This window comes from Fundulus heteroclitus, chromosome 2 (genome assembly GCF_011125445.2).
Source record: "Fundulus heteroclitus isolate FHET01 chromosome 2, MU-UCD_Fhet_4.1, whole genome shotgun sequence".
NCBI classification, from domain to species: Eukaryota; Metazoa; Chordata; class Actinopteri; order Cyprinodontiformes; family Fundulidae; genus Fundulus; species Fundulus heteroclitus.
The window spans coordinates 11,020,305-11,043,996 of NC_046362.1; the positions used below are offsets into that span (position 1 = coordinate 11,020,305).

At 42.1% G+C, this 23,692-nt stretch overlaps 2 protein-coding genes across 7 annotated transcripts; one reads left to right on the plus strand and one right to left on the minus strand.

Moving 5' to 3' along the window:
* The first annotated feature begins 958 nt into the window (after window positions 1–958).
* On the plus strand, window positions 959–16,511 carry dnm1l (dynamin 1-like). Of its 6 annotated transcripts, XM_036147515.1 has the most exons (20): window positions 961–1,197; window positions 3,351–3,495; window positions 3,838–3,867; window positions 5,606–5,652; window positions 6,102–6,173; window positions 6,278–6,364; window positions 6,690–6,852; window positions 7,809–7,929; window positions 8,033–8,164; window positions 9,987–10,193; window positions 10,293–10,413; window positions 10,502–10,657; window positions 10,739–10,828; window positions 10,927–11,019; window positions 11,895–11,948; window positions 12,156–12,227; window positions 13,140–13,316; window positions 14,410–14,519; window positions 14,622–14,781; window positions 16,082–16,511. In XM_036147515.1, the coding sequence occupies exons 1-20, from the start codon at window positions 1,096–1,098 to the stop codon at window positions 16,136–16,138; spliced, it is 2,196 nt and encodes a 731-aa protein (XP_036003408.1). In that variant the 5' UTR covers window positions 961–1,095; the 3' UTR covers window positions 16,139–16,511. The 6 variants fall into 6 exon arrangements, with proteins under 6 accessions (XP_036003401.1, XP_036003408.1, XP_036003384.1 ...); XM_036147491.1 differs by lacking the exon at window positions 12,156–12,227 and having other exon boundaries at window positions 11,877–11,948; XM_036147496.1 differs by lacking the exon at window positions 12,156–12,227.
* A 218-nt stretch (window positions 16,512–16,729) lies between these two features.
* Window positions 16,730–23,591, minus strand: tnnt2d (troponin T2d, cardiac). Its single transcript, XM_012880261.3, has 12 exons — window positions 23,457–23,591; window positions 22,905–22,959; window positions 22,755–22,765; window positions 20,607–20,628; window positions 20,459–20,516; window positions 20,248–20,364; window positions 20,075–20,152; window positions 19,887–19,997; window positions 18,321–18,433; window positions 18,122–18,212; window positions 17,927–17,964; window positions 16,730–16,916 (listed from the first exon to the last, which is right to left on the minus strand). The coding sequence occupies exons 2-12, from the start codon at window positions 22,940–22,942 to the stop codon at window positions 16,871–16,873; spliced, it is 723 nt and encodes a 240-aa protein (XP_012735715.2). The 5' UTR covers window positions 22,943–22,959; window positions 23,457–23,591; the 3' UTR covers window positions 16,730–16,870.
* Window positions 23,592–23,692: the final 101 nt, after the last annotated feature.

The window sequence follows — 23,692 nt, forward strand, 5'->3', positions numbered from 1 at the left end:
TCCCGCAGACTGGAGAAGAACTGAATTAGAAGAGAATTCAAAGTTGCTGAAAGTTTAGTTTGAAGTTGACACAGTCAGTGCCATGTCACCAGCTCACATCGAGTCATTGTGTTTTATCAAGTGCAAAATCAACAAAGGTGTCTACCTGGACATTTTGGAGCACTTCATGCTTCGCTCTATTGACGAGGCTTACTGAGATGCTGATTTCATCTAACAGTTGCTTTAATGAAAATGGTAGGACATCAGCTTTGATTTCTCCCCGCACTTAGCTGACCTAAAGGAGAATCTTGAGAGGAAGACGAGAGATCCCAGACACAACAATGCACGCGAGCTATTTATTATCTATTATCTAACTATTAATAAAGCATGCTGAGCTTCTTTGAGACCTCGACACACCCACTGACTAATTACCTTCATGCTATGCTGTAAATTCATACAGGAGGAGCCCTCCCCAATGGTTGAGTGTACGTTGAACCATACATAGAAACGCTTTTCAGAAGACATCTGTATTTAGATTTGTGTATTTAATTATTTTCTCGGCCTTGTTAAGTGAAAACTTTTCTGTAAGCCCCAATCATCACAATTAAACAGAAATGACTGCTTGAAATGTATCTTTTACACTTTTTGAAAGGTACAGTATTGTAACTTTTTCATGTTATTCTATCTTACTGAGAGGGACATGCACAACGATATGAATAACCTTTGATTTCTGACACATTTAAATCTTTTATCCCCCACAACTGTGGCGTTCGCAGGTTTAGATAAATATTTTTTGTGCCTAGTTACTGTTACTGAGGGGCGGGGCCGGGCCGGGGTGAATTTGCCTTCTGATTGGTGCGGTAACGAGTGACGAAATCAACTCTGTGAGTTGTAGTTTAGCCAACCCTTCTGTTTACTTGAAAGGTGAGCGGGGGCGGGGCTCCCGAACTGCAACACCCACAATGCAACTCCGGCAAACTGCGCACTTGTGGGCAAATCCAAAGAGTCGAAAGCAGGTTTAGCTGAGGAAGGACATTGAATGACTTTGTCTCCGTGTGTGTTTTAGCGTGACGAAAAGTTGTGTCGAGGACAGTTCTGTAGCGGCACCCGGCGCCAATGGAGGCTCTCATACCTGTCATTAATAAGCTCCAAGATGTATTTAACACAGTCGGCGCGGATATCATTCAGCTGCCCCAGATAGTTGTCGTTGGAACCCAGGTGAGAAAGGCTAACAAGTTTTCCCAGCCTGCGTAAACTAGTTGTCGCGGCTGTTCCCGTCGCATTTGTCGCCCTGCTCGTTCTCAGCTCCAGCCAAGCAGCGTAATAAGAAGCTCAGTCGACCGTGCTCTGTAGTTTGATGCTGGATTTGATAAACCAGCTCTGGGGAGCTAAGTTAGCATTAGCTGCATAGGCTCTCCTGTCCTAACTGGTTCTGACAGTTGACACGAGCGAGCATCTCCGTTATCGCAGCCCTAAACAATAAAGCTTCTGTTCCTCCTCCTCTTAGCTCTGCTAGTTTAGTTAGACACGGTTCTTCCTCATGAACGATTCTGCTTTTTAACTTTTTGAGTTCACAGGGTACATCCGAAGGAAAGGAAAGGCGTTATAAATCATCGATCAGCCTAATAAGTAGCTATGTTTAGCTTTTTTTTTTTTTTTTTTTCGTAGACAAAGAATTGAATTTTTTTTATGTATTAACTGTTATCGCTACCGTGGGTAAACATTGGAGCCTAATTGGTTTAAAGTGTCGGGTTTTGTCCAAGAGATTTAGCCTCAGCGGTCGGCTAATAGGATGTGACTGTCCCAGACAGTTTGGCCTCTGGTTGTCAGGGAGAGATAAGACACGGGGGAGGATGTTTTACATGTCTGTGTTTTGCCCTGGCCTAATAAGTGTCCTCCAAACAGCGTTAGCCTGAGACCCACAGTCTCATTGATTCTTCTCCTACAAAGTAAATAAGGCATGGGCTTCAGTAAGTTAAGCTTCAAACTGTTTAATAATACCACTGTAGTTTTAGTTCAAAAATCTACCTTAATAGTAAAAAACCTAACCTGTTTGTTTCTCTTTGGTCCTGTCGTTTTGGAAAGAAGGTGGTTTTCTGGAACGTAACAGACATGGCTTGAATTGCCTAAACGTGTGCGTTCAAGTCAATAAGCTTGCTTAAAGAGAATTATGTTGGATGTTTACAAGGAATGTTTAAGACATGAGGACAAATTCCTCTGGATAAGCGCTCGCTGCTTCCCAGCGTTGAGTTTAGTGATGCGCCAATCAGGCTCTGACCAATGATAATGGTTGTTTATTCTTTCAGATCAGCCATGCTGGACTCTTAGGGTTGTAGCATGTAGAGGAGAACACGTGTTAATGGTTCTCTGACAGTGGTAGCAGTCTTGAAATGTACAAATTACACGATTGTTCTTACTTACGTGTCGAAGTAGGAGTTTTTAACCTTTTTTTATGACTGAGGTGTTTCTTTTCTAGACAGTAAATGGTGTGAATTCTTGGTTTTAATGCAAAGAGTGCTACTGAGTTATTGGGATCTGAAGTCCCCCCCGGCCAGAGTCAGAAATCGTGGAATAAACGACACCAACACAACGAAAAATATGATAGTAGAAGTAATAGATGAAGCAGCGTACAAATGAAATGTATAACTTTACTGTTTTACAGGCTTCATGTGGAAACTGTGGGTATATTTAAGCTTTTTTGAGGCCTAAATGAAGATGGTTCAGTTAAAGACATGTGAAAGCACAGCAGCCCTATATTAGCTCGTAGATTTTAGGCGACACCGACAAGCAAAGCGATGCCTTTCAGTACACTGCAAAAACGGATCTAAAAATAAGTCAAATGTTCTTAAAGTTAATGTATTTGTCCTTGATTTGAGCAGGTAAATAAGTTCTTTTGCCAATGGAATGAGTATTTTGACCCCTAAAATAAGATAATTAGACATCCTGCACTTGAAATAAGATGATGGAGATGAGTTGTTCCTATTTTAAGTGCAAAAATCTTATTACATTGGCAAATCATGTTATTTATCTGCTCAAATCAAGGACAAACACACTAATTTTAAGAACGTTTTACTTATTTTAAGTTTTGTTTTTGCAGTATAAAAATCCTTGCTGGAACGTCGTCACAAACCTGACGGAACAGTTTTGATCAACTCCACCCTGAATCTGGCTCTTTCCTGTCAAATGCGCCTTCGGTGCGAATCAGATGCCACACTAGGTGTGACCAGTCGTCACACGTGTGCTGCTCTGGATCTGCATCAAGATGCGACTGGTTTTTCCTGTTGCAGGGTGGTCCGTGTTTTCCCTGTAGCCACGTCGTTGTGACGCTGTTTTCTGGTGGTGTTTGTAACGTCCATCGCTGTTGTCTACAGAGCAGCGGGAAGAGTTCTGTTTTGGAGAGCCTGGTGGGCAGGGACATTCTACCGCGTGGTACCGGCGTCGTCACTCGCCGGCCCCTCATCCTGCAGCTTGTGCACATCGACGCGGAGGACCGCAGGAAAACCAACGAGGAGAACGGTAACGTGACAGTCATCTCTTCCTCTTTTTTTTTTCTTATTTCCACGCTGTGGCTTTGCTGAGTGGAATTAGTCTGACATTACTTATTTAAACAGATCTTAAGAAGCTGTTATTGCAGTTCACACAGTTACATGTCTCTGATGTGCTTCTGCTTTGGTGGATTATGGCTTTTTATTTCGCTTAACAACAAGAAAGCTCTTTGAACAGCCTTTTTTTTTCTTTCGTCTTTCTGTTGTTGTCTTCTTCCTCTGGGAAGTGCCTCAAAGCGACTCTGCATTGCTTCATCAGCATACAGATGTCGCAGATAGCCACGCTAACCATTTTGTCTCTCTTTAAACTCAGCATCCAGGAAAAATGGCCGCCTTTACAAAGGTCTCCTTTTCTGTTTTCTTCGTCTGTCTGTTTCTGTTGCACCCCCCACCTGTGAACCCAGCCCACCTGCTTAGCTCTTTGCCCTTTCTGCTTCATCCTGCCTCGTGTTTTTGCAGCTTTTTAAAGTTGGCCCACCATGTTTGCTCCGTGCAGGTGGATCTGCGAGTAAGAAAAAGAGAGGAAGGGTGTTTATTTCATTTATTTCATTCTGTATGTACTCTGTACATATAAAATGACAGATAAAGTTCTCTAAGTAATTTACTTAAGATAAAAATTAATCAATTGAAATATTATATATATATATATATATATATATATATATATATATATATATATATTTTTTTTTTTAATTTAAGATTCATGAATTTAACGATACCAACCTTTTTAACAAGGACAAATAACAGCATCCTTTGTGGAATTAACAGACTCCACCTTAATAGGCTTATTGTAGCCTGAATATATATACAGTTTTGGATGCATTTATTGGCAAATCTCCCACTGAACTTGTTTTTTTTTTTTGTTTTTTGTTTTTAACAATGCTACCTTTTAACATAAGGAGGTCTATTCAGTGGGAAAGTGCAATATTAAAAAAAGTCAATTTATACTTTAGATAGTCCTCAGCTGCCAATAGGACAGCGTTTGATCTTATTCCTAAACAGTTTCCATAACTGAAGCAAACAAAGAGGCGGATCTTTGTTCATTCCTCTGTTGGGTCCCCCTGGATCTTCCACGGCCCCATTCTTTCAGCTCGACAGGTTTTCCGTAGCATTTAAGTCTGGGAACACAGAGGGCCATGGAAGAAGGTTGATTTCCATCTCTGTGAAGCAGCTCTGTGTTGGCCAGATGTTTTTGATCAGAAATGTGACAACCATCGTTTAGTTTTCAGTTAGATACGTTGGTGATGCCGTTCACTCTTATCTAGGGTCCCGAGACCTTTGGATGTAAAGCCACCCACAGCAACAGCTTCATAGATCCTCCTCCAAACGTAACTTGTCGACGTATTCATCCATTGTTTTCATGCCAGACCAACCCTGGAGTGTTGCTGAAAAGCTCAAATGTATTCTTATTTGACCAAAGCCCATGTCTCGTTAGAGTTGAGCAAACTCAGTTGGTTTCACATTTGTGATGGTGAAAGGGTTCTTCCTGTCATCACACCCACAAAGCTATAGTTTCTAATGGCTGCTTTGGAGACTTGATGACTCTAGGATGGCAATTTTTCCTGCAGTTCTGAGACTTTTCTTCCTCCTCCTTACTATCCTGCATGACTGAAAGAGAAACTAGGATCCTCGTCCATCCCAGTGGCTTGTAGTAGTAAAACCACAGCCTTTGTGTTGCATCATGTTTGTACTCCAGACATGTAAGGATTAATAAATAAAACAATCTTGATCATTCGGATGAACTTAAAATTATAAATAGGAATGGCTTTAGTTTGGGATTGTTGGGGCTGCCAATAAAGGTATCCAGCAGGATACCTGTTCTGTCTTATAGAAGCCCTGTGTCTTCCCTGCCTGGCTTATTTCTCCTTTTGGCACTTTCTGCCTCTGCTCTCATTGTGTAAACTCATCAGATGTTGTGTTTTAAACCGCGCAGCCATCCGTGTTTGGTTTAGTTTTTCCCCACTCCACCCTTTGCTGTTGGGAGAAATCCTCCTGGGGGGGACATTTACCAGGGGACTGTTGCCATAGCAGCAGCCAAAGTTTCCATGACCACATGTGTTCTTATCTTTGTATTTCTGCAGGCATCGATGGAGAGGAATGGGGTAAATTCCTACACACCAAAAACAAGGTAGACCTCGCCAGCATTTCTCCTGGACTTCTTATGCTCTTTGTTGAAGTTTGCATTATTCGTGGCTTAATATGAACATTAGAACATTAGACTATCACATGCCTCTATTAATACACCTTAACGATTAGCTACAGGAGGGTATATTCTGAGTTTGTGCCGCATCTACAGCAGCAACATCTATAACCTGTAACGAGAGCCGCTGGGCCTTCTCAGCTGCTAAAAATATATTTGGCTGGATGGGAAACGTCCTCCGTGGTTAAGTTCAATGAACAGTGATGTTCTCACAGCCTCCTGACTCTGATAAGAGAGATCACTGGACGCGTGTTTCAGCATCCTGTTTTTATTTTGCTCCCTCCCTTCGTCTTTGTTAGCTAAAATAAGATGCCACTCATTCGGATGTCGCCTGATCATGCTCTCCTCACGTTGTGGGATCAAAACTCAACTTTCAGATCTATGCAGACTTCGAGGACATCAGGAAAGAAATCGAAGCGGAGACGGAAAGAATTACGGGTAACAACAAGGTGTGCTTAAAAAAAAAAAAAAAAACGAGCCGAACAAAAAGGTGAGGTGTGAAAATGTTGGCGTTTAAAGAAGTCCTGGGAAAACTTTTGCCTCTTTGTTTCAGGGTATCAGCGATGAGCCCATTCACCTGAAAATCTTCTCTCCACATGTTGTGAACCTCACGTTAGTCGACCTTCCCGGCATCACAAAAGTAAGAGCCGTTTTGGTTTTACTTCCAAAAAATCTATTGAGCGTTAAAAATCTTTAAACGGCTGTAAATAATTTGTTTTATCTTACGTGTTTAGCGTTTTTGGGCCGCATTTAGCAAAAAAAATAATTTTGGGCCAGAAATAACTGTACATCAAGTTTCATGGAATCCTGAGTCAAATTTTAAATTTGACAAATTTTACAATTTGGTTTAAGAAAAATAAGCAAGTGTGATTTGTATGACCAGCTGGAACATGTTAATGTTGGTCTCAGTTGTTAATTTTACTGCCTTACGGTTTGACACCTTTGTTGTTTATTCCTGTAAATAGGTACCAGTGGGAGACCAACCTAATGACATAGAGATCCAGATCAGGGAGCTAATTCTAAAATACATCGCCAACCCTAACTCCATAATCCTGGCTGTGACTGCTGCCAACACCGACATGGCAACGTCAGAGGCTCTAAAGGTGGCCCGAGAGGTTGACCCAGATGGTAAATGGCATCTTTGTCGTCTTTTCCCCTCCATGCCCCGTCTCTTTGTGGACATCTCATGATATTTCATTTCTGTTCTGTCTCTCCTCGAGGTCGGTTAGGTTTTTCTCAGCTCTCCAGAGCTCCTTATCTGCTATTACCCCTGCCCCCACTCTCCTGCTATTTGCTTCGTTTTGTGTCTTTTGTGCCATTTCTTCATAGCAACCGAAAGCTCTAAGGCAATTATGGATCTCGTCAGCTGGTCTCTCAACACTATTGATCAAATTTTTTCGACTGGAAAGCAAAGGACCGGGGAGCGTGCCTGTCCCGATGGAGCTTTTTTTGTGGGATACATCTTGGACCCGTGGCAGAAATGGTCCACGGTGTGCCTCTCAATTCTTTCTGTTGAAGATGTCTACTTATGCGGATTTACGATACTTGGATTCCTCTTTTTTTGGCCTCGGAGGATATTTAATGTATCAACACCTTCAAAAGCCGCTGGCGGTCAATATGGCCTTGATGAGACGCGATCACGAGGTCGTTGAATGAACAAAACGGACGGCTTGATAAGCTGACCGCGGTTGTGGTCCACAGAGGTGAGATGGGATAAAACCTGGAAGTGTGAACGTTACTAGCCCATCGATTGGATTATTGGAATATTGGATCCTGGAGCCAGCGGCGAAAAGACTCTAAGGCTGACAGAAAAGCTGGTGTCAGCTTGTTCTCATAACAAATTCAGTTTTTCAAATAGGACTCACCGCTATCAAATTCTCCCTGAGTTGTTATGACGACATCGCACAAATCCAGTACAACTGTCCCTCACTGTATGTGAGGGACGGTTGTACTGGAACTGAATTTTCGATTGTAATGCAAATTGCAGTTGACTAATAAAATTGATTGATTGATATGTTTCTGTGCTCTCTGTACACGTTGCCTCTGTGCTGTTTTTGTACTCATCAGTGCGCTTTTATGTTTAGGAAGGCGGACCCTCGCCGTGGTGACCAAGCTGGATCTTATGGACGCTGGCACAGACGCCATGGATGTTCTGATGGGCAGGGTCATTCCCGTCAAACTGGGTATTATTGGAGTGGTCAACAGGTATCACTGAAGCACGGTTCATTTAAAGGCAGCGACGTCAGACAATTGAGCTTCATTTTGACGTCGGCGCCTTCTGATGGCTGTTCTTGTGCATTTCTTTCAGGAGTCAGCTGGACATTAATCAAAAGAAATTGGTGGCTGATTCCATCCGTGATGAATATGCCTTCCTGCAAAAGAAGTATCCGTCTCTTGCAAACAGAAATGGAACCAAATACCTGGCCAGAACATTAAACAGGTATAAAGATAAAACATTCAATGTGGGCAACAGTATTCTATGAATTATGTGGTGGTTAAATTATCCTAAATAATCTGGATTATTATTACTGATCAAAATAGTAGGGATTTGGCCGAAGAGAGAAAGATTGAGGGTTTTTTTTTTTTTTTGAGGAGCCTTGAAAATCCTTTTAAATCTACCATTGCTGCTACAGGAAAGAAGCCCAGTGCTGTTACCATCATGCTCTGGGGCTGTTTTACGATTATTTGTAGCTGTGCAGGACTATTTCCCCAAACACGTCACAACTGGTTCTGAAGTGGATAAAGCAGCGAATAGCTAATTATGGAGTGGCTAAATTTGCTCATCCCTGCTGAATATATATATAGACTATGCTTAAAAATTGCTTTTGTGCCTGGAGAAGGACCAAATTAAATCTGACCTCTCGTATTATCACAAAAGGAAACTAGAAGTCCAGCCAGATATATTCCACTTGCTGAAGGAGAATTTAAGTTTGATAAGTTTGAGGGATATGTTGAAGAGTGCTTTTATAATCACCGTAAATAGGAGAAAATCCCCTGTTGTTTTAATCTTGGTTGTATATTGTTATATCTAAGAAAATTTTGATTTTCATGAAAAAGTTCCATGTTGTCACTCATTTAATAAAGTGAGACTCTAATATCTGATAATATGTAGATAATATGTAGATCCATCACAGTGAAGTATCTCAAGCTTTCATTTCTTGTAATTTTGCTGATTATGGCTCATACTTAGCAAAAACCAAAAATTCAGCATCTTAGAAAATTAGAATATTGTGTAAAGGTTCATTAGTAAGTTAGTTATTAGAAACTCGTTCCATCACACCAGATCAGCAAAACAGTCAAAGCAGCTGGAGAGGTTTTCTGAGCCTCTGAGTCTCTCAGTCTGGGTCTTTAGGCTACTAAGTCACGGGGAAGACTGCTGACTGGAAAGATGTCCAGAAGGAGGGAAAGCCCAAAATATCCCTGCTTTCGAAGCTGCTTGTTCAGAGTTCTGCATCCAAGCATATTCATAGAAAGTTAAGTGGATGAAGAAAGGGAAATATGCAACAGACAAATCTTACACATCGGCCCCATGTGTCGCGTTCCCTGGGTCTAGCCCCTCCTGAACCTGAGATGATATTAGAAGCATCTTACCCAGGCCAAGGAGAAACAAACTCGACTGTTGCTCAGTGATCCAACGCTTTTCAGGTGAAAGTGAAGTTTGCATTCAATTTGGAAAAGGAGGTCCCAGAGTCTGGAGGAAGAGTGGAGACACAGAATCCATGTGTAGTCTAGTCAGTGATGGTTTTGGTTGCCATGCTATCTGGTGTTGGTCCACTGGGTTTTCTGGAGTCCACTGTCAATGCGATCATCTACCAGAAACTTTTAGAGCACTTCATGCTTCCTTCTGCTGCCAGGCTTTGTAGACACGCTGATTTCTGTTTCCAGCAGGATTTGCTTCTGGCTGCATCTTCTTCTTTCATTTTCCATAAGCCATAATCATTAAAATCACAGGAAATAAGGGCTTGGAATATTTCACTCTGTGTGTGAGTTTCACTTTCTGAGACGAGTGACCAAAATCTTTTCAAACTTCTTTACGATATTCAAAAACTTTGAGGTGTACCTGTAAGGATTCCTCCCTGAAACCATTCAAATGCCTCCTTAAAGGGATTAAATGACAGAGATGCCAACGGTGACGGTTTTTAATCTCTTCGCTGGCACTGTAGACGTACGTCTCCATTTTAAACAGGAACAGTTTGCTAAGTTACCGGCTACGCTTCCAATGGCCATACTGACTAGACCTCTGGCCTCTTTTCTCCTCCCAGGCTGTTGATGCACCACATCAGAGACTGTCTTCCCGAGCTGAAGACGAGGATCAACGTGCTGGCGGCGCAGTACCAGTCTTTGCTGAACGGCTACGGTGAGCCCGTTGAGGACAAGAGCGCCACCTTGCTGCAGCTCATCACCAAGTTCGCCGCAGAGTACTGCAACACCATAGAGGGCACGGCCAAGTACATCGAGACAGCCGAGCTGTAAGCCGCACAACTCTGAGCCGCATTCACCTCTAACTCATTGCAAATCGTTCCAGCAATCTAAACTCTTCAAAGTTTTGTTTTGTGATGGTTTTCTAGATGTGGCGGAGCAAGAATCTGTTACATTTTCCACGAGACGTTCGGTCGAACTTTAGAGTCTGTGGATCCTCTGGGTGGCCTGACGACCATCGACGTGCTGACTGCAATCAGAAACGCTACGGTATAATCTACATAATCTATATAATCTGTATATTCTTCGTCCGAACGGGGATCTCTAGGCCGGGTGACAGTGAGAATCTCTCCGACAGGGCCCGAGGCCCGCCCTGTTCGTGCCCGAGGTTTCGTTTGAGCTGCTGGTGAAGCGGCAGATCAAACGTCTGGAGGAGCCCAGTCTGCGTTGTGTGGAGTTGGTTCATGAAGAGATGCAGCGGATCATCCAGCACTGCAGCAATTACAGCACACAGGTGACAGCCGCTCTCATTAAACATGCACGAGCGGGCTGGGAATATACTCAAAATACTAAACTCTGACTTTTCTTTCTGCAGGAGTTATTGAGATTTCCCAAACTCCATGATGCCATAGTGGAGGTGGTCACCTCTCTGCTCAGAAGGAGACTTCCTGTCACAAATGACATGGTCAGAGAGTTGTCTGATTTAAAACCGGGAAGCAGACGGTTAGCAGCTGCAATCTGATCAGTTTATTTATTTATTTTCTTTTTCTAATTCCTCTGCAGGTTCACAACCTGGTTTCCATCGAGCTGGCCTACATCAACACCAAACACCCCGACTTTGCTGATGCCATTGGCCTCATGAACAATAATATAGATGTAAGGAGACTAGGTTGTGTTCTTCTCTCTACGGCGTTTTTTAACGCTGCTGACAGCACGGTTTTGTTAACCGGACTCTCGCCAGATGGATTTTGTTCCGCAGAGCTCCACACATCCAGCTGGGATTGCTCCATTGGAGCTTTATTTCAGAAGGAGGAGCCTTATCAAAAATCCTTACATATGACTGGATAAACTACTTGTCCATCATCTTGGCTGACGTGCTGCTTCAACCACTCACATAGAGGCCGAAACCATTGTTTCCACTAACAAAAGCCTTCACAGCCGTTCTCTGGTGTTCTTTTAAAGAGTGAATATTCTGTAGATTGGACAACACTGATGAAATAGCAGCATCAATGTTACCAGTGACCAGATTTCTCTAATGAAGACCGGGGACGTCTCTGATTGTGCCAAGCGGGCGGGCGCAGAGTCTCTGTTGGGGGGGGGTTAGGTTGTTTTGCCTGATCTGCAACACCGATGGGGAAGACGTGTTGGGCTGAGCACCAGGTAAATACCTCTTGCTGCGTTAAACCTTTTTACCCCATCATGATGCACTGAAATCGGGGAAATTTTCAGGGACAGCTTATGGACAGGTCATCTAAAACAGGGACTCGGGGACGTCTGGTCACCGCTTGCTTCCTCGCTGCGAGCCGCCATTGTTGTCTGAATCCAAACAGTCGCTTCTCTGATACGTCACATCTATGAAAATCCCGCCCGGTGATTCTGATTGGCTCGTCCATTTAATGCGGCACTGAAATCCCTCCCAGTGGCAGCGAGTCCAGGTGGATGTGTGGAGCTCGGCGGAACAACATCCACCTCGCGAGTGAGGTTACACTTTTGTTGCTTTTATCTTTGATAAGTTCTTAACTTTTTTTCAGGAGCAACGACGCAACAGAATGAAAGACTTGCCCCCCTCCGTTCCCAGAGATAAGGTACACAGTGCCTCTATGAAAGTCTCAGTACTTCTGTTTTCCTTCTTTAAGACATTCACGCATTTGTTTGTGTTCTTTTACTAAAGCTTTTATCAATTCTGTGCTGTTTAGTGTAGTAATTCTTTCTACAGTGCAGCATCTGTTCCTCCTGAACGTAGCTTCAGCCTGGTTTCCATTTGCTTTCTTCTTCTTCTTCTTTGCTTTTAGTCCTTTAAAAGCCCAGTGGGGCAACCACTGCCCCCCACCGAGCCTCTTGCATTGGAGGGCGAGGCCACTAAGGTGTGTCCCTTTCTGCTGCTGCCCGCATACTCTGCATCTGGCCCCACGTAATCCATTAACTTTGGTTTTGTTTGTTTCCGAACCCATGCAGCCATTTCTAATATCTAATGGTTAACTGAGCTGTTGAGAAGTGCTTTAGATTTTAGGAGCAGCTTTAACATCTCCGAGCCAAACTGTGCCTTGTGTGTTTCTTTAAATTTAGTGACTTGCATACATATTCACATTTCCAGATGTTTAATGGATTATTTTGATAGTCCAAAACACAAAGGGTATAAATGGTTTACTAAATGATTTTCAAATTAAAAAGGTGAAAAGTGTGACAAGCATTTCTGTTTATTCCCTCAGTCCCGTCGACAGTGAAGGCCCCTAATGAAGTCCAGTGAAACTGCAGAAGCCACTGAAGTAGAAATCAGGCTTTCCTTGTGTGTAATTTAATCTCAGTATAAACGCAGCAGTTCTCTGAAGACCTCGCAGGGTTTTTAGAGAACGTTGGTGAACCTGCTGTATCACAAATACCAGGAGATAAAACAGGAATAAAGTTGTGAAGAAGTTTAATGCAGCATTAAAAAAAAAATACCCCAAACTTTGTACATCTGATGGAGTTCTGTTGTAACACCGTCTAAAAAAAGAAAATGGTGACGTGTGATCAGTAGCAGGAATGCAAAGATGCATGGCGCTGACCCAGAAACATGTTAGTTAGGATAGTGACGGCTTCACTGTTGCATCTTGTCATTGTTTTCAACCTATTTCAAATCTTCAGTCAAAGCGGATATCTTTTGCTTGTTTTGCTGCCAGGTGAAACCATGGGGTGCTGGAGTCTGTTCATCTAACCTCTCATCTCCTCACCGCCCTTCTGTAAGCGATCCTTTCGTTCCTGACAATCGTTTCCTCTCCTCTGTCTTGTTTTCTTAGGGAGCAGCCAGTAGCCTGCAGAGCGCTTCTGGTGTTGAGCAGGGAGATGGTGGGACGGGCAACTGGAGGGGCATGTTCAAGAAAGGAGAGGAGGGTCTACCTGGAGACAGGACATACCCCCAGCTCCTACCCTCTGTAAGTCCCCAGAGGGGCCATGCTGTCAACCTACTGGATGTGGTAAGTGCTCTTATTTAGCACAGATGCTCAAAGACTTTAATAACTATATTTCTTACAGCCATGTGGGTGCATGTGTTGTAGATTCAGAAGTGAGTACACATGAGCAAATCTGCTGTAGCCAATATCTGTTTTTGTTCATTCTTGAACATTATTCTCGGACGCAGTTGTATTGAACCCAAAGAAAATGGGCTCATAATCAACCTTCTATGTAGTTACAGATCGCTTCCTGATCTGCCAGTGATAAAATTAAGCCACTCGTGTTTATGTTGTTGCATTCTGCTGACACTAGGGGGCAGTCTCATTGTTTTGTGTCAGTGGTGCATGCGTTCATTTTACTGTGGAGTTTAGAAAAATACTCCAGTTTTTTCAGGTTTTTTTTTTAAACAAAAAATTACATTTATTCATTATTCCATTTATTGCCCCTCCTTGTCTTTATTCCTTCCACCTCTTTGAGCTAGAAGGAATAAAGATGGTGCTGCAGTTGTTGTAGTTGTGTATTTTCACTTGTACTCCTTTTTGATTTTTTTTTTTTGGATTTTTTTTTTAAATAGTTTTCCATCCTATTTTTCCCTCTCTCTTGTAATTCATCTCCACTTTCAGCCACATGGCATTCAGCTGACGCGTTGTGTCCAAAAGGCTCTGCCTCAGTTTTTTTGGAGGGCTGTACAGAAAAAGGAAACTAAACCAAGACTTATTGTTTTTTTTTTTTGGCAGGATAACAACTTGATGAACAACAGAGATGTTAGAGAAAAATAGGAGGGTTTGCTATGCTCTGAGACTAGAATACAGTCGTGACTTTAATTGTAAAGAGAGAGCGAGATGAAACAACTGGACGGAAAAAAACTACCAGCAGACAGGAAGGTTTGATATTCTGACCAAAATTTCAATTTCTAACATAGACAACAAAGTTTAATAAAAATAGTGTTTTGAAGAAGGTTGTGATAGTTTCTCTCCTTTTTATTTCTCACACCTAGGTGTGGCAAAACATATTTTGTCTTCACGTCTCAGTTTCTGGTTTTGTACAAACCTTTTTTTTGGGGGGTAAATCTCAGCTCCAGCCCCACGGAGCTAATTGTATGGCTTTTGTCACCAGCCTGTACCAGTATCCAGAAAGTTGTCTGCGCGGGAGCAGAGAGACTGTGAGGTCATCGAGAGACTCATCAAGTCATACTTCCTTATTGTTCGAAAAAATATCCAAGACAGGTACACACCCGCTTTTATTTTACTACGTTTATTTGCTAACCACTGTAAACAAGGGCTGACATTCTTAGTTACTCTGTGCACCATATTATGGTTTGAACTCAGTGTCCCAAAGGCTGTGATGCACTTCCTGGTGAACCACGTGAAGGACTGCCTGCAGAGTGAGCTGGTGGGCCAGTTGTACAAGACGGCCCTGCTGAACGACCTGCTGATAGAGTCTGAGGACATGGCTCAGAGACGCAACGAGGCCTCCGACATGCTGAAGGTGACCCATCCTTTTCATCACACTGCAGCGCGCAAAACCCAGAGTCAGAGTCCGTCATACATTGTCACTAAATGTACATTTCAGAAATTCGATATAATACCCAAATAACAAACTATCCTACCAGTAAAATCCTGTAGCCAGGGAAGGCTGTGGGGGTGGCATGTCATCTGCTGGAGTTAAGTCAGTGCAGCCATCTTTAAAGGAGCAATAAGCGATATTTCAACATTAGGTGGTGCTTAAACATTGTCTGTAGACCAAAGCGACATGTGTGACAAGCCGGGCGTGCTCCGATGGCGCAGGGGTAACGAGTGCCGCCCGTATACGGAGGTCTTCTATCCTCGACGCTGCTGACCCGGGTTCGATTCACACCTGAGGATCCTCTGCCACATGTCTACTCTCAAATGCCCTTTCCTGTCAGCTTACTTTTTAAAAGTGAGCCACTAGTGCCACAAAACCCAGAAAAAGAATTTAAAAAAAAATGCGTGACAAGCCGCAGCGCTCTACTTGCACTTCAGCTGCCACCCGGCCCCTCTTTTACCTTCTCAGGCGTGGCCTTCTATGCGCGTATTTGTAAACGATAAAAACACAGCAAAACAGCCTCACTGTTCGGAGGAACATTTCCCGGTGATGAAGTAAGTAGCTTTATAACATTTTGATCTGCCGGGCTGCTCTCCACCATGTTGCTCCAACACTGGGCTGCTGATGCTGGTATTTTAGGGCAGGAGGGGACTAAGCTTTGAGTGGCAGCTGTTCACATGCCTGTACACGCACACGCGGCCAGCAAGAGACTGGAGAACAGAGAGCTGCGGTTTGACGTCATACCATAGTCCATCTGAAATATCACCTTTAGTTCTTCACATCACTACTTTTTAGTTCTTTCTATCAAAAACAATGGAATTTCACTTATTGCTACTTTTAAGAATATTTTTGAGCTTTTCCCTCTGCCCCCAGGCTTCACAGACATGTTGATTTCCACCACAGACTTGTCTCCATGCCGCATTGATGCAGTTATTCATGCAGAACTTGGACAGTACATCGACATTGTTTATTTAATAAAATTTTATTTTCCGGGAAACTGAATTTTGGCCGTTCGTAAGCCACTTTTTAAAAAATACAAGTAACCTTTTTTAAAATACTATAGTTAATTTAGATTCATCGTGGCTGCACCCGTAAGATGTTTGTATGAGACAAATTTCCAACCTTTGCTAAACGTTGTTCCATGTAGGAACGTCACGGCGCACTTGGCGTGTGAAATCAAGGACAGTTTAATTCTCCTGGCTTCTTTTCTCCCTTTGTCCAGGCTCTGCAGAAAGCCAGCCAGGTGATCGCAGAGATCCGAGAAACCCACATGTGGTGAGCAACGACGCTCTTCAGCAAGTACTGTTCATGGCTTCCGGGAGCCCGATCCTCCCAGACGATCCACCTCCTGCGCCCCCTCCCACTGAGTCATGCTGCGTCCCGGAGCTCTGAGGCCACTTGAAAATGCACTGACATTTATAACCAGTATAAAATTGTAATGTACAGAACAGCGAGGACTGCCTATGAACGGGAGGGATGGCCTAAGTTAGTCCCTCCTTACCAGCATTACACATACCGCAGTTCCCAGATTATATTTTTCTTAATGTAATTAAAAGCAGAAACCTATGAAATGTTAATGTCACCACTGTGTGGAGCCTTGCTGAGAAACGTCTGCTCTTATTTTAGATTGAAATAAAAGCTGTAAAGTGTGATGAACGTCTCTGTTCTTTATAAGATGTTGCCTTAATGCATTTCCCTTAAGTTGTCACTCAGATCTAATAACAATTTTACAGGTTTGTTGCGTATAATATTATTTTTAGATGCCAAAGAAAGCTAAACGTATGTTGTAGTTAAACCTTTTTCTTAAAGTGTTATTTTTCTGACTATGTCGGACAAATGGGCTACGAATGATTCACAGAGAGGCACCAGAGTGGCTGAAGTGACTTGTTTTATTCTTTTAATCTCATGATGGTTGACATGTACCCCAAGACAACAGGACAATGAACACGATCCGCGTATCTGAGCAGGTCAGCTGCTGCTGTGAAGGTCTTCCTCGGCTCTGGCAGCAGCTTTACCTCACCCGGCCGCCCATCTTGCCTTTACCGCGACCTTTGGCACTGAAACGAGAAGGGAAACAAAATATTTGAATCACTCAGAACGGACTTGGTTTGCATTGTGTTACTGAAGCAGTAATGTTAATCATTAATCCCGTCTGCCAATTCCTTCAAGGGCTGAAATGTAAATATTTATAATTAAAAAATAAAAAAATTCTCCTTTGCTTCAGTGATGTTACAGATTTTAGTTGTTGAACAGTCCCATTATTTCTTAATTTTGACTTTGCAGCACTTTGAGGACAGATTTTAGGTTGGGGCAGATGTAATAAATACATTAGATGACTTGTCCTCATTAGGATATGAATAAAAAGCCTGCTGGTGCTTAGACAGGGATCCTACACTTTAATGCTTCTTTCAAAATGAGCAAAAGTCTCCTGTATGGGCTTTTACCCAGACTGGCTATATAAAAGAGGCCTAGAAAGCATCAACAATGTATTTGCTGTATTTATTGCAGTTTATCTCGCAGACAAAAACATATTCTCACAGCACAAAATTAAACTCCAGATTGAAAAGATTTTTTTTTTTTTTTTTTACACAAAAATAATTGATGGTAAGAAGCTTTTTGGCCCTAGCATGACACATTTATGTTGGGCTTCCTAAATGCAACTAGGACTGGAACTATGTGCTTTGATCAGATGAGAGTTAGACTGAGCTTCTCTAATAAATACTGGATGGTCAAAGATTCCTCTCTATGCTCCAAATGTGTGAAATGTCTAAATGTGACAATTTGTGCTGCTCTATTTCCTAAAGGAGATGAGCAAAATTGTAATAGTCCCAAGAAATGAAGTGCCTGTAATTTTCCCACAAAGAAAAATATTGAGAGCCCCCGACACTCCCACTGAATCAGTGTACTCAAATTGAAAGATAGCTCTTTGAAAGCTCTTGTTCTGTCTGATTGTTCAAGAGGAGATGGGGGAAAAAATAGCATGTAGTAGGTTAAGAGACAATATTTGAATGTTTCCAACAAAGATTCAAGATTGGGTCTTCATTATTACTAAGAGCTGAGAACCTACCTCTGGTGGTCCTGAACTCTGCAGAGAAGCTGGTTAATCTGCAAGGAAACAAACCAGAAAATCACTGAGGTGCAGCAGGGGTTCCCATCAGAGGGCCAGCATAGCCTGCATCTTATTTACCTTTGACGTGCAAGCAACACCTTAAATTGTGACCAAAACGTACTTAACATGTGTCTTCTGTTTCGATGAACTTACATCATATTTCTGTCTTCTGACTTTCTCGCTGAGATCAAACTTCTCCGACTCCAAGCCCCTCAGCGATTCCCACAGCTCCTTGGCCTTCTCCCTAAATCCAGACCAGACTTCATTTATCACTTGAATGATGCAGAACGTCAACATTTTTCACGTGCGGCAAAACAAAGCGCTGAACAAAAGAAGCCTGGCCGTGTCGCACTTAAGTTTGTCCTCATTCAGATGATCAACGCTGAGAGGCTTCCTGCGTTCAGCCAGGATCTTCTTCTTCTTCTCCCTCTCGGTTTGCTTCTTGCCTCCTCTCCTGGTGTCGCTCTGTGTGTATCAGATAAAGAGCAAGCTATTACCCAGGTGGGCTTCCTTCAATTAATGACTCATAAAATAACAGGACACACACACACATATACTGTATATGTACAGTATATATATATATACATATACAGTACATATACATATATATATATATATATATATATATATATGTATATGTACTGTATATGTACTGTATATATAGACACAAGATTTTTAGGCTGATGCAAAAATTGCTGCCATCCTATTACTAGATATTTACGGAAGAGGATTAGGGCCACTCAAAAAAAAAGTCTACTCAATTCTGACTTTTTTCTCAGAATTCTGACTTTTTTTCTCAGAATTATGAGAAAAAAGTCAGAATTCTGACTTTAATCTCAGAATTATGAGAAAAAAGTAAGAATTCTGAGAAAAAAGTCAGAATTCTGTGAAAAAAGTCAGAATTCTGAAATTAAAGTCAGAATTAAATAAAAAAAAATTTTTGAGTGGCCCTAATCCTCTTCCGTAAGATATCGTTTAAACAATATATATCTTATTATAAATGTAATGTTATTAAAAGATAACTGTTTATACTAACTTAAAAAAATGATGAATTAAAACAAATTCATTAAATTGTTAAAACTGCATAATTATTTCTGTTTTTAATTTCGTCGTGCTTTGCAGCAGTCCCTCATGTAACAAGTTACTCTGGGGACTGTCGACATGATTTGTCCGCCTCCTCGTGGACAAATGAAGGCAGCTTTAACTGCGAGTGGTACGCAGACACGGCTGCGCCTCCTCAGAACACATGAGTCAGCGAGCTTGGCTAGCAGTCACTGTGTCACAAACAAACTAACACTCTGACCTTTAAGACCCTCCGAACAGAACTTTCTGTAACACTGCACAGCTGCTCGGCCTCAGCTTTGTCTGTAGCCGTGTGGGCCCCCCCCCCCCCCCCCCCCCCCCCCCCCCACTGATTATGTCTGGCTTCATTTCATCAACCCACTGGCTGATTGATGAATCAGGGTCACGATAAGCTGCCACACTAACACATACTTAAATAACTGCGCATGCTTTTAACATGTCATCAATATAAATAACTTAAAGGATTCCTATTTAATTATTTGATTGTGTTTTTCATGAATTATTGAGATGGCAAAGTATGGATAAAATTATCTATTTTATGTAGTTCCTGTTTTTTAAGTTTTCACATATAGAAATGTTTATTTAATGACTTATGTATGTTTGGAACTGTGGCACTTTTAGCCCTCCATACTGGGAAAATACAGCCATTAAACATTTTGTTGGATTTGTGAACGTTTATAGAGATAGAAATTGTCATTAAATTAAGATAAGCAATGTAAAAGACGAATAAGCTCTTTAACTTTTTGTTTTTAACCCATCAATAAACTATAAGTGGAGCTCTGGTATGGTTGCAGTATTTTCAAGCTCTATTGCCAATCAATGTCCAAATGAAGACCTTTTGTCCAGCGCCGTACTGCTGGCTCATGTTTGAGAGGGCCTTCTTCTTCTTAGCGTCCTCATCGTACTTCTTACGCTGGTCCTCTTGCTCCTTGCGCTCCTTCTCCTCCTGCAGATAAATTTATAATAGCAGTAAAAACAAAAAAAAACTCTGAAGAAGTGAGTACATGGGCAGAGAAACCTTACAGCAAGTCTGGCCTGCCTCTCCTTCTCCCTCTCTGCCCTGATCCTCTGCTGTTCGGCTCTCTCGGCGCGACGCTTCTCCTGAAAGGTCCCGAACGCACAAAGAGGTGAGCGGGTAAAGCTTCTCGCAGAGTCCGTCCAGATCAACCTGACTCCTCTAAAGCTGAGACGCTCACAATTCTGTTAACAAGGGCGATGAGCTCCTCTTCCTCCTTCTTCCTCTGGACAAAGTGAGCTTCAATCAAAGCTTGCAGCTCGCCCAGGTCTTTCTCCTGTCGCTTCCTGTAGAAGTCCTGACCGCAGAAAGTGAAATAACGGGCCATCGGTTATTACAGGATCTAATGAATTCTTCAAACGAGTATGCCATAAAAGATGAGATAAACGTACATCAAAGTCCACTTTTTCACCTTCAGGCATCTTTGGGGCCGTCATATTTGACAGAAATCTGCAGAGGGTAAAAATGTGTTACTGCACAATGTGTCCTGTGTAGAAGTGGAGGGCTGACTGCTGAAACGAAGAGAAGGTATCCACTCACTTGGGCTTGGGTTTGGATTCATCTGGAGGAAGGAAAGCATTGCAGTGGTTAAGTAAGTTGGATGTTTTTGACCACAAAAAAGAAACGCAAATTATTAAAATCATTGTGTGTTGGTTACTGAAAACACTCAACTGTGCCTCGCACAGGCATTCACACCCTCTTTTCATTCTTCCCCCCCACATTAAAGCAACAAACAGCACATGCTTAGGATAGTTTTTGGGATTATCCAACAGCAAGAAGTACCAAAGTGACACCTGGTCAGGAAAACTGTGACCTGCAGATGTATTTTTGCCCCCTTTACTCTACCATCCATCAATCCATAGTGGAAAGGTACAAAACAACAGCAGAACTACAAAGACATGGTTGCCCACCCGAACTGACAGGTCACACAGCCATGAGGCCAATGGCAACTGTGGAGAATTCAGATCCATTTTTAATGGAAAAGTAGGAAGAAAGGCATTGCAGCCTCAAAAAGTCTTGTTTACAGTTACAGGGAAGCTGGTCCGAGTTGTTGGGGAGGTGGATGGAGCCAAATATGGGATGTTTCAGGAAGAAAAAATTAAAAGCTGTAAAAGACTTTAGACTGGGGCAGAGGTTCACCTTCCGGCAAGACAATGGTGCTTAATGTACAGCCAGAACTAAAATACTGTGGTTTAGATAAAAGCATGTTATGGCCCAGTCAAAGTCCAAAAAATAAATCCTGTTGGGAATCTGTGGCTTAAAGTTTGGATCAGAGGCAACCGAACTTTCGCTCAGTTCCTTCTGTGCGAGCCACCAGAATCGACAAAGACTCCCGGATACGAGTCGAAAGTCCGATTGCCTCCGATTTAAGCCTGTGTGCTGTTGTGATGACCCGGATAACTGAGAATTCGCACAGGCACTTTAAGTTTGATTTGATTCATGGTCAAAGGATAAGAGGAATCAACAAAATTATTGATTCAAAAGACTGTGAACAAATTATTTGGAAAAAGTTATTTGGAAAAGACAAGGTTTTACTTCCATTTCACTATTGTATATGCTCCTTGGCCTGTAGGGGGAAATACCTACAGATCACCACCATAGATTTATGGTTGTAACGGGACAAATTGTGAAAAATCTCAAGGGGTATGAAAACATTTGTAAAGACACAGCCAGAGGAAGAAAGTGAGGGAGTTTCTGGTATATTTGTGCTACAATCACAACCATTTCTATTATTATTATATTTATCTCTGAAGATGCCAGATCACAGAGTTGACTAGCTCTGCTGAATGGTCTAGGATGGTGTGAGAAAACAGACTTTTCCAAAAGACACCACTCTTCAAATAAAAAGAGAGCGACTTGTCTAGATTAGACACGAAGTTTTCCAGTACAATAATCTTAAACAGTGCAATTCAAAACACAGACTAATGGTCTCATTCGTCAGCACCGGACTGGCATACTGACCCGGCACAAGTAAAACCCCAAGCTTTGCCCGTATGTCCTGACCCGCTACATCATCGGCCGCGCTCGATTTATGTCTGACCATCTCTGTGTCAGCGTTAATTATGTATTTACTTTTCACAAAACAAGGCCACTAACACGTGTCAGGATTAAATCCTACAGCCAAAAATACCCGCTACACGGTACTGGGGTGTCCAAGGGGAGATCTGGGCTTAAAGAGCGCCTCACACCGATTGGTAAGACTGATGTTTATCCATGACGTCTCAGATTGTGCCGCCGCCAATGGGCCTGACAACGTGACGCAGAAAATGTCAGATCCAGAAAAGATCCTTCAAAGTTTCAACGAATCTCAGCCGTTCATACCCATTCTAAAAACCAGGAAGAAAAGCACCACTGAATGTGTATAAATTTATTTTCAGCCATAGTGTGGCCCTTTTTCCAACAGCTGCAACAGCTGAAGTTGTAATAAAGGTTGATCTTCATTTAGGAATGATTAAAAAAACAGCCAGGCGTCTCTAACAATGGACATTGTTGAATGGACTCAGTGTGATAAATGTCCTAAAAATGTGCTAAAAAAGTAAAGAAAAAAGAAACTGGAGCTGATCAACTACAACACAAATACTAAAGTGTAATTATTTATATAGTTAACCACATATAATATGAAATTCATGGGGTTTGGGTGACTTAAAAAGAAATAGATTAGGTATGTAAAAATCCCAGTTTTCTTACCTTCTCCCTCTCTTCAGAAAGACAGAAATACACACAAAAACAAGAAAAAAAACAAAAGACAACTTCATTAAAAGTACATTTTCAGAGTTGATTGCTTTATTGTGGACAGCTGATTGGGCAAAAGCAGCTAAAGTAAAACTGATTACGTACTGAGCCTCCTCGCCCGCTACTTCCTCTGTGTCCGACATTTGGTTCAGGTTGAGCTCTGCAAAATGGACTCCCATCAGACTATATTTACACTGGCAAATGTTTCTGATCATTAAACCACACAACAGAGCTGGCAACAGCTCACAGAGAACTAGATAATGGTGTCAGCGGCGGACGGAGCATCAGAGCGGTGTTAAAAGCAATGCACCGTAAAGTAAAGCCCAATATGCATACAAATGTCTTAGAATGATGACAAAAATGTTAAAAATGTGTTAAAAACAATGAAATCCCACAGACTGGTTGTAGTTTTAGATAAATAGTTAATCACTCATTTTGTAATGTTTTCTCAACAAAAAACATAAGCAAGTAAATCAGTGTGACTCCAGAACTCAGCAGGCAGAATAAAGCTGATAATGGCTAACCTCGAAATCACTAATGAGGATCACAAACCATACATATAAAATACTTTTACAAGCAGTAAAATAATAAATAATTCATAATTAAGAGCTAAAGATGTTTTTTTTAATGTTCTTTTAACTCGCTGATCATTCTTACCTGTGACCCAGACAGATGGAGGTCAGTGATGAGCAACTTTCAGACTTCAGCTCCTTGAGCTTCACCAGCAGGCTGAGCATCAAGGAGACAAGGTCCAACCCTTCAGGGGTCATGTGACTGCAGCACCCTATGGCTACCCAGTCTATTGTTAGGAAGCTGGACAGCAGAGCGCGCACTCACACACACACACACACACACACACACACACACACACACACACACACACACACACACAC

Excerpts from the sequence above, each read along its gene's own strand:
- dnm1l (XM_036147515.1), top strand. The coding sequence starts at position 1,096 with ATGGAGGCTCTCATACCTGTCATTAATAAGCTCCAAGATGTATTTAAC. Across the intron at positions 11,020-11,894 it reads TCATGAACAATAATATAGAT|GAGCAACGACGCAACAGAAT; the intron begins GTAAGGAGACTA and ends ACTTTTTTTCAG. Across the intron at positions 14,520-14,621 it reads CGAAAAAATATCCAAGACAG|TGTCCCAAAGGCTGTGATGC; the intron begins GTACACACCCGC and ends GTTTGAACTCAG.
- tnnt2d (XM_012880261.3), bottom strand. The coding sequence starts at position 22,942 with ATGTCGGACACAGAGGAAGTAGCGGGCGAGGAGGCTCA. Across the intron at positions 20,365-20,458 it reads GTGAAAAAGTGGACTTTGAT|GACTTCTACAGGAAGCGACA; the intron begins GTACGTTTATCT and ends TTCTGCGGTCAG. Across the intron at positions 18,213-18,320 it reads CTGAATGAGGACAAACTTAA|GGAGAAGGCCAAGGAGCTGT; the intron begins GTGCGACACGGC and ends GTCTGGATTTAG.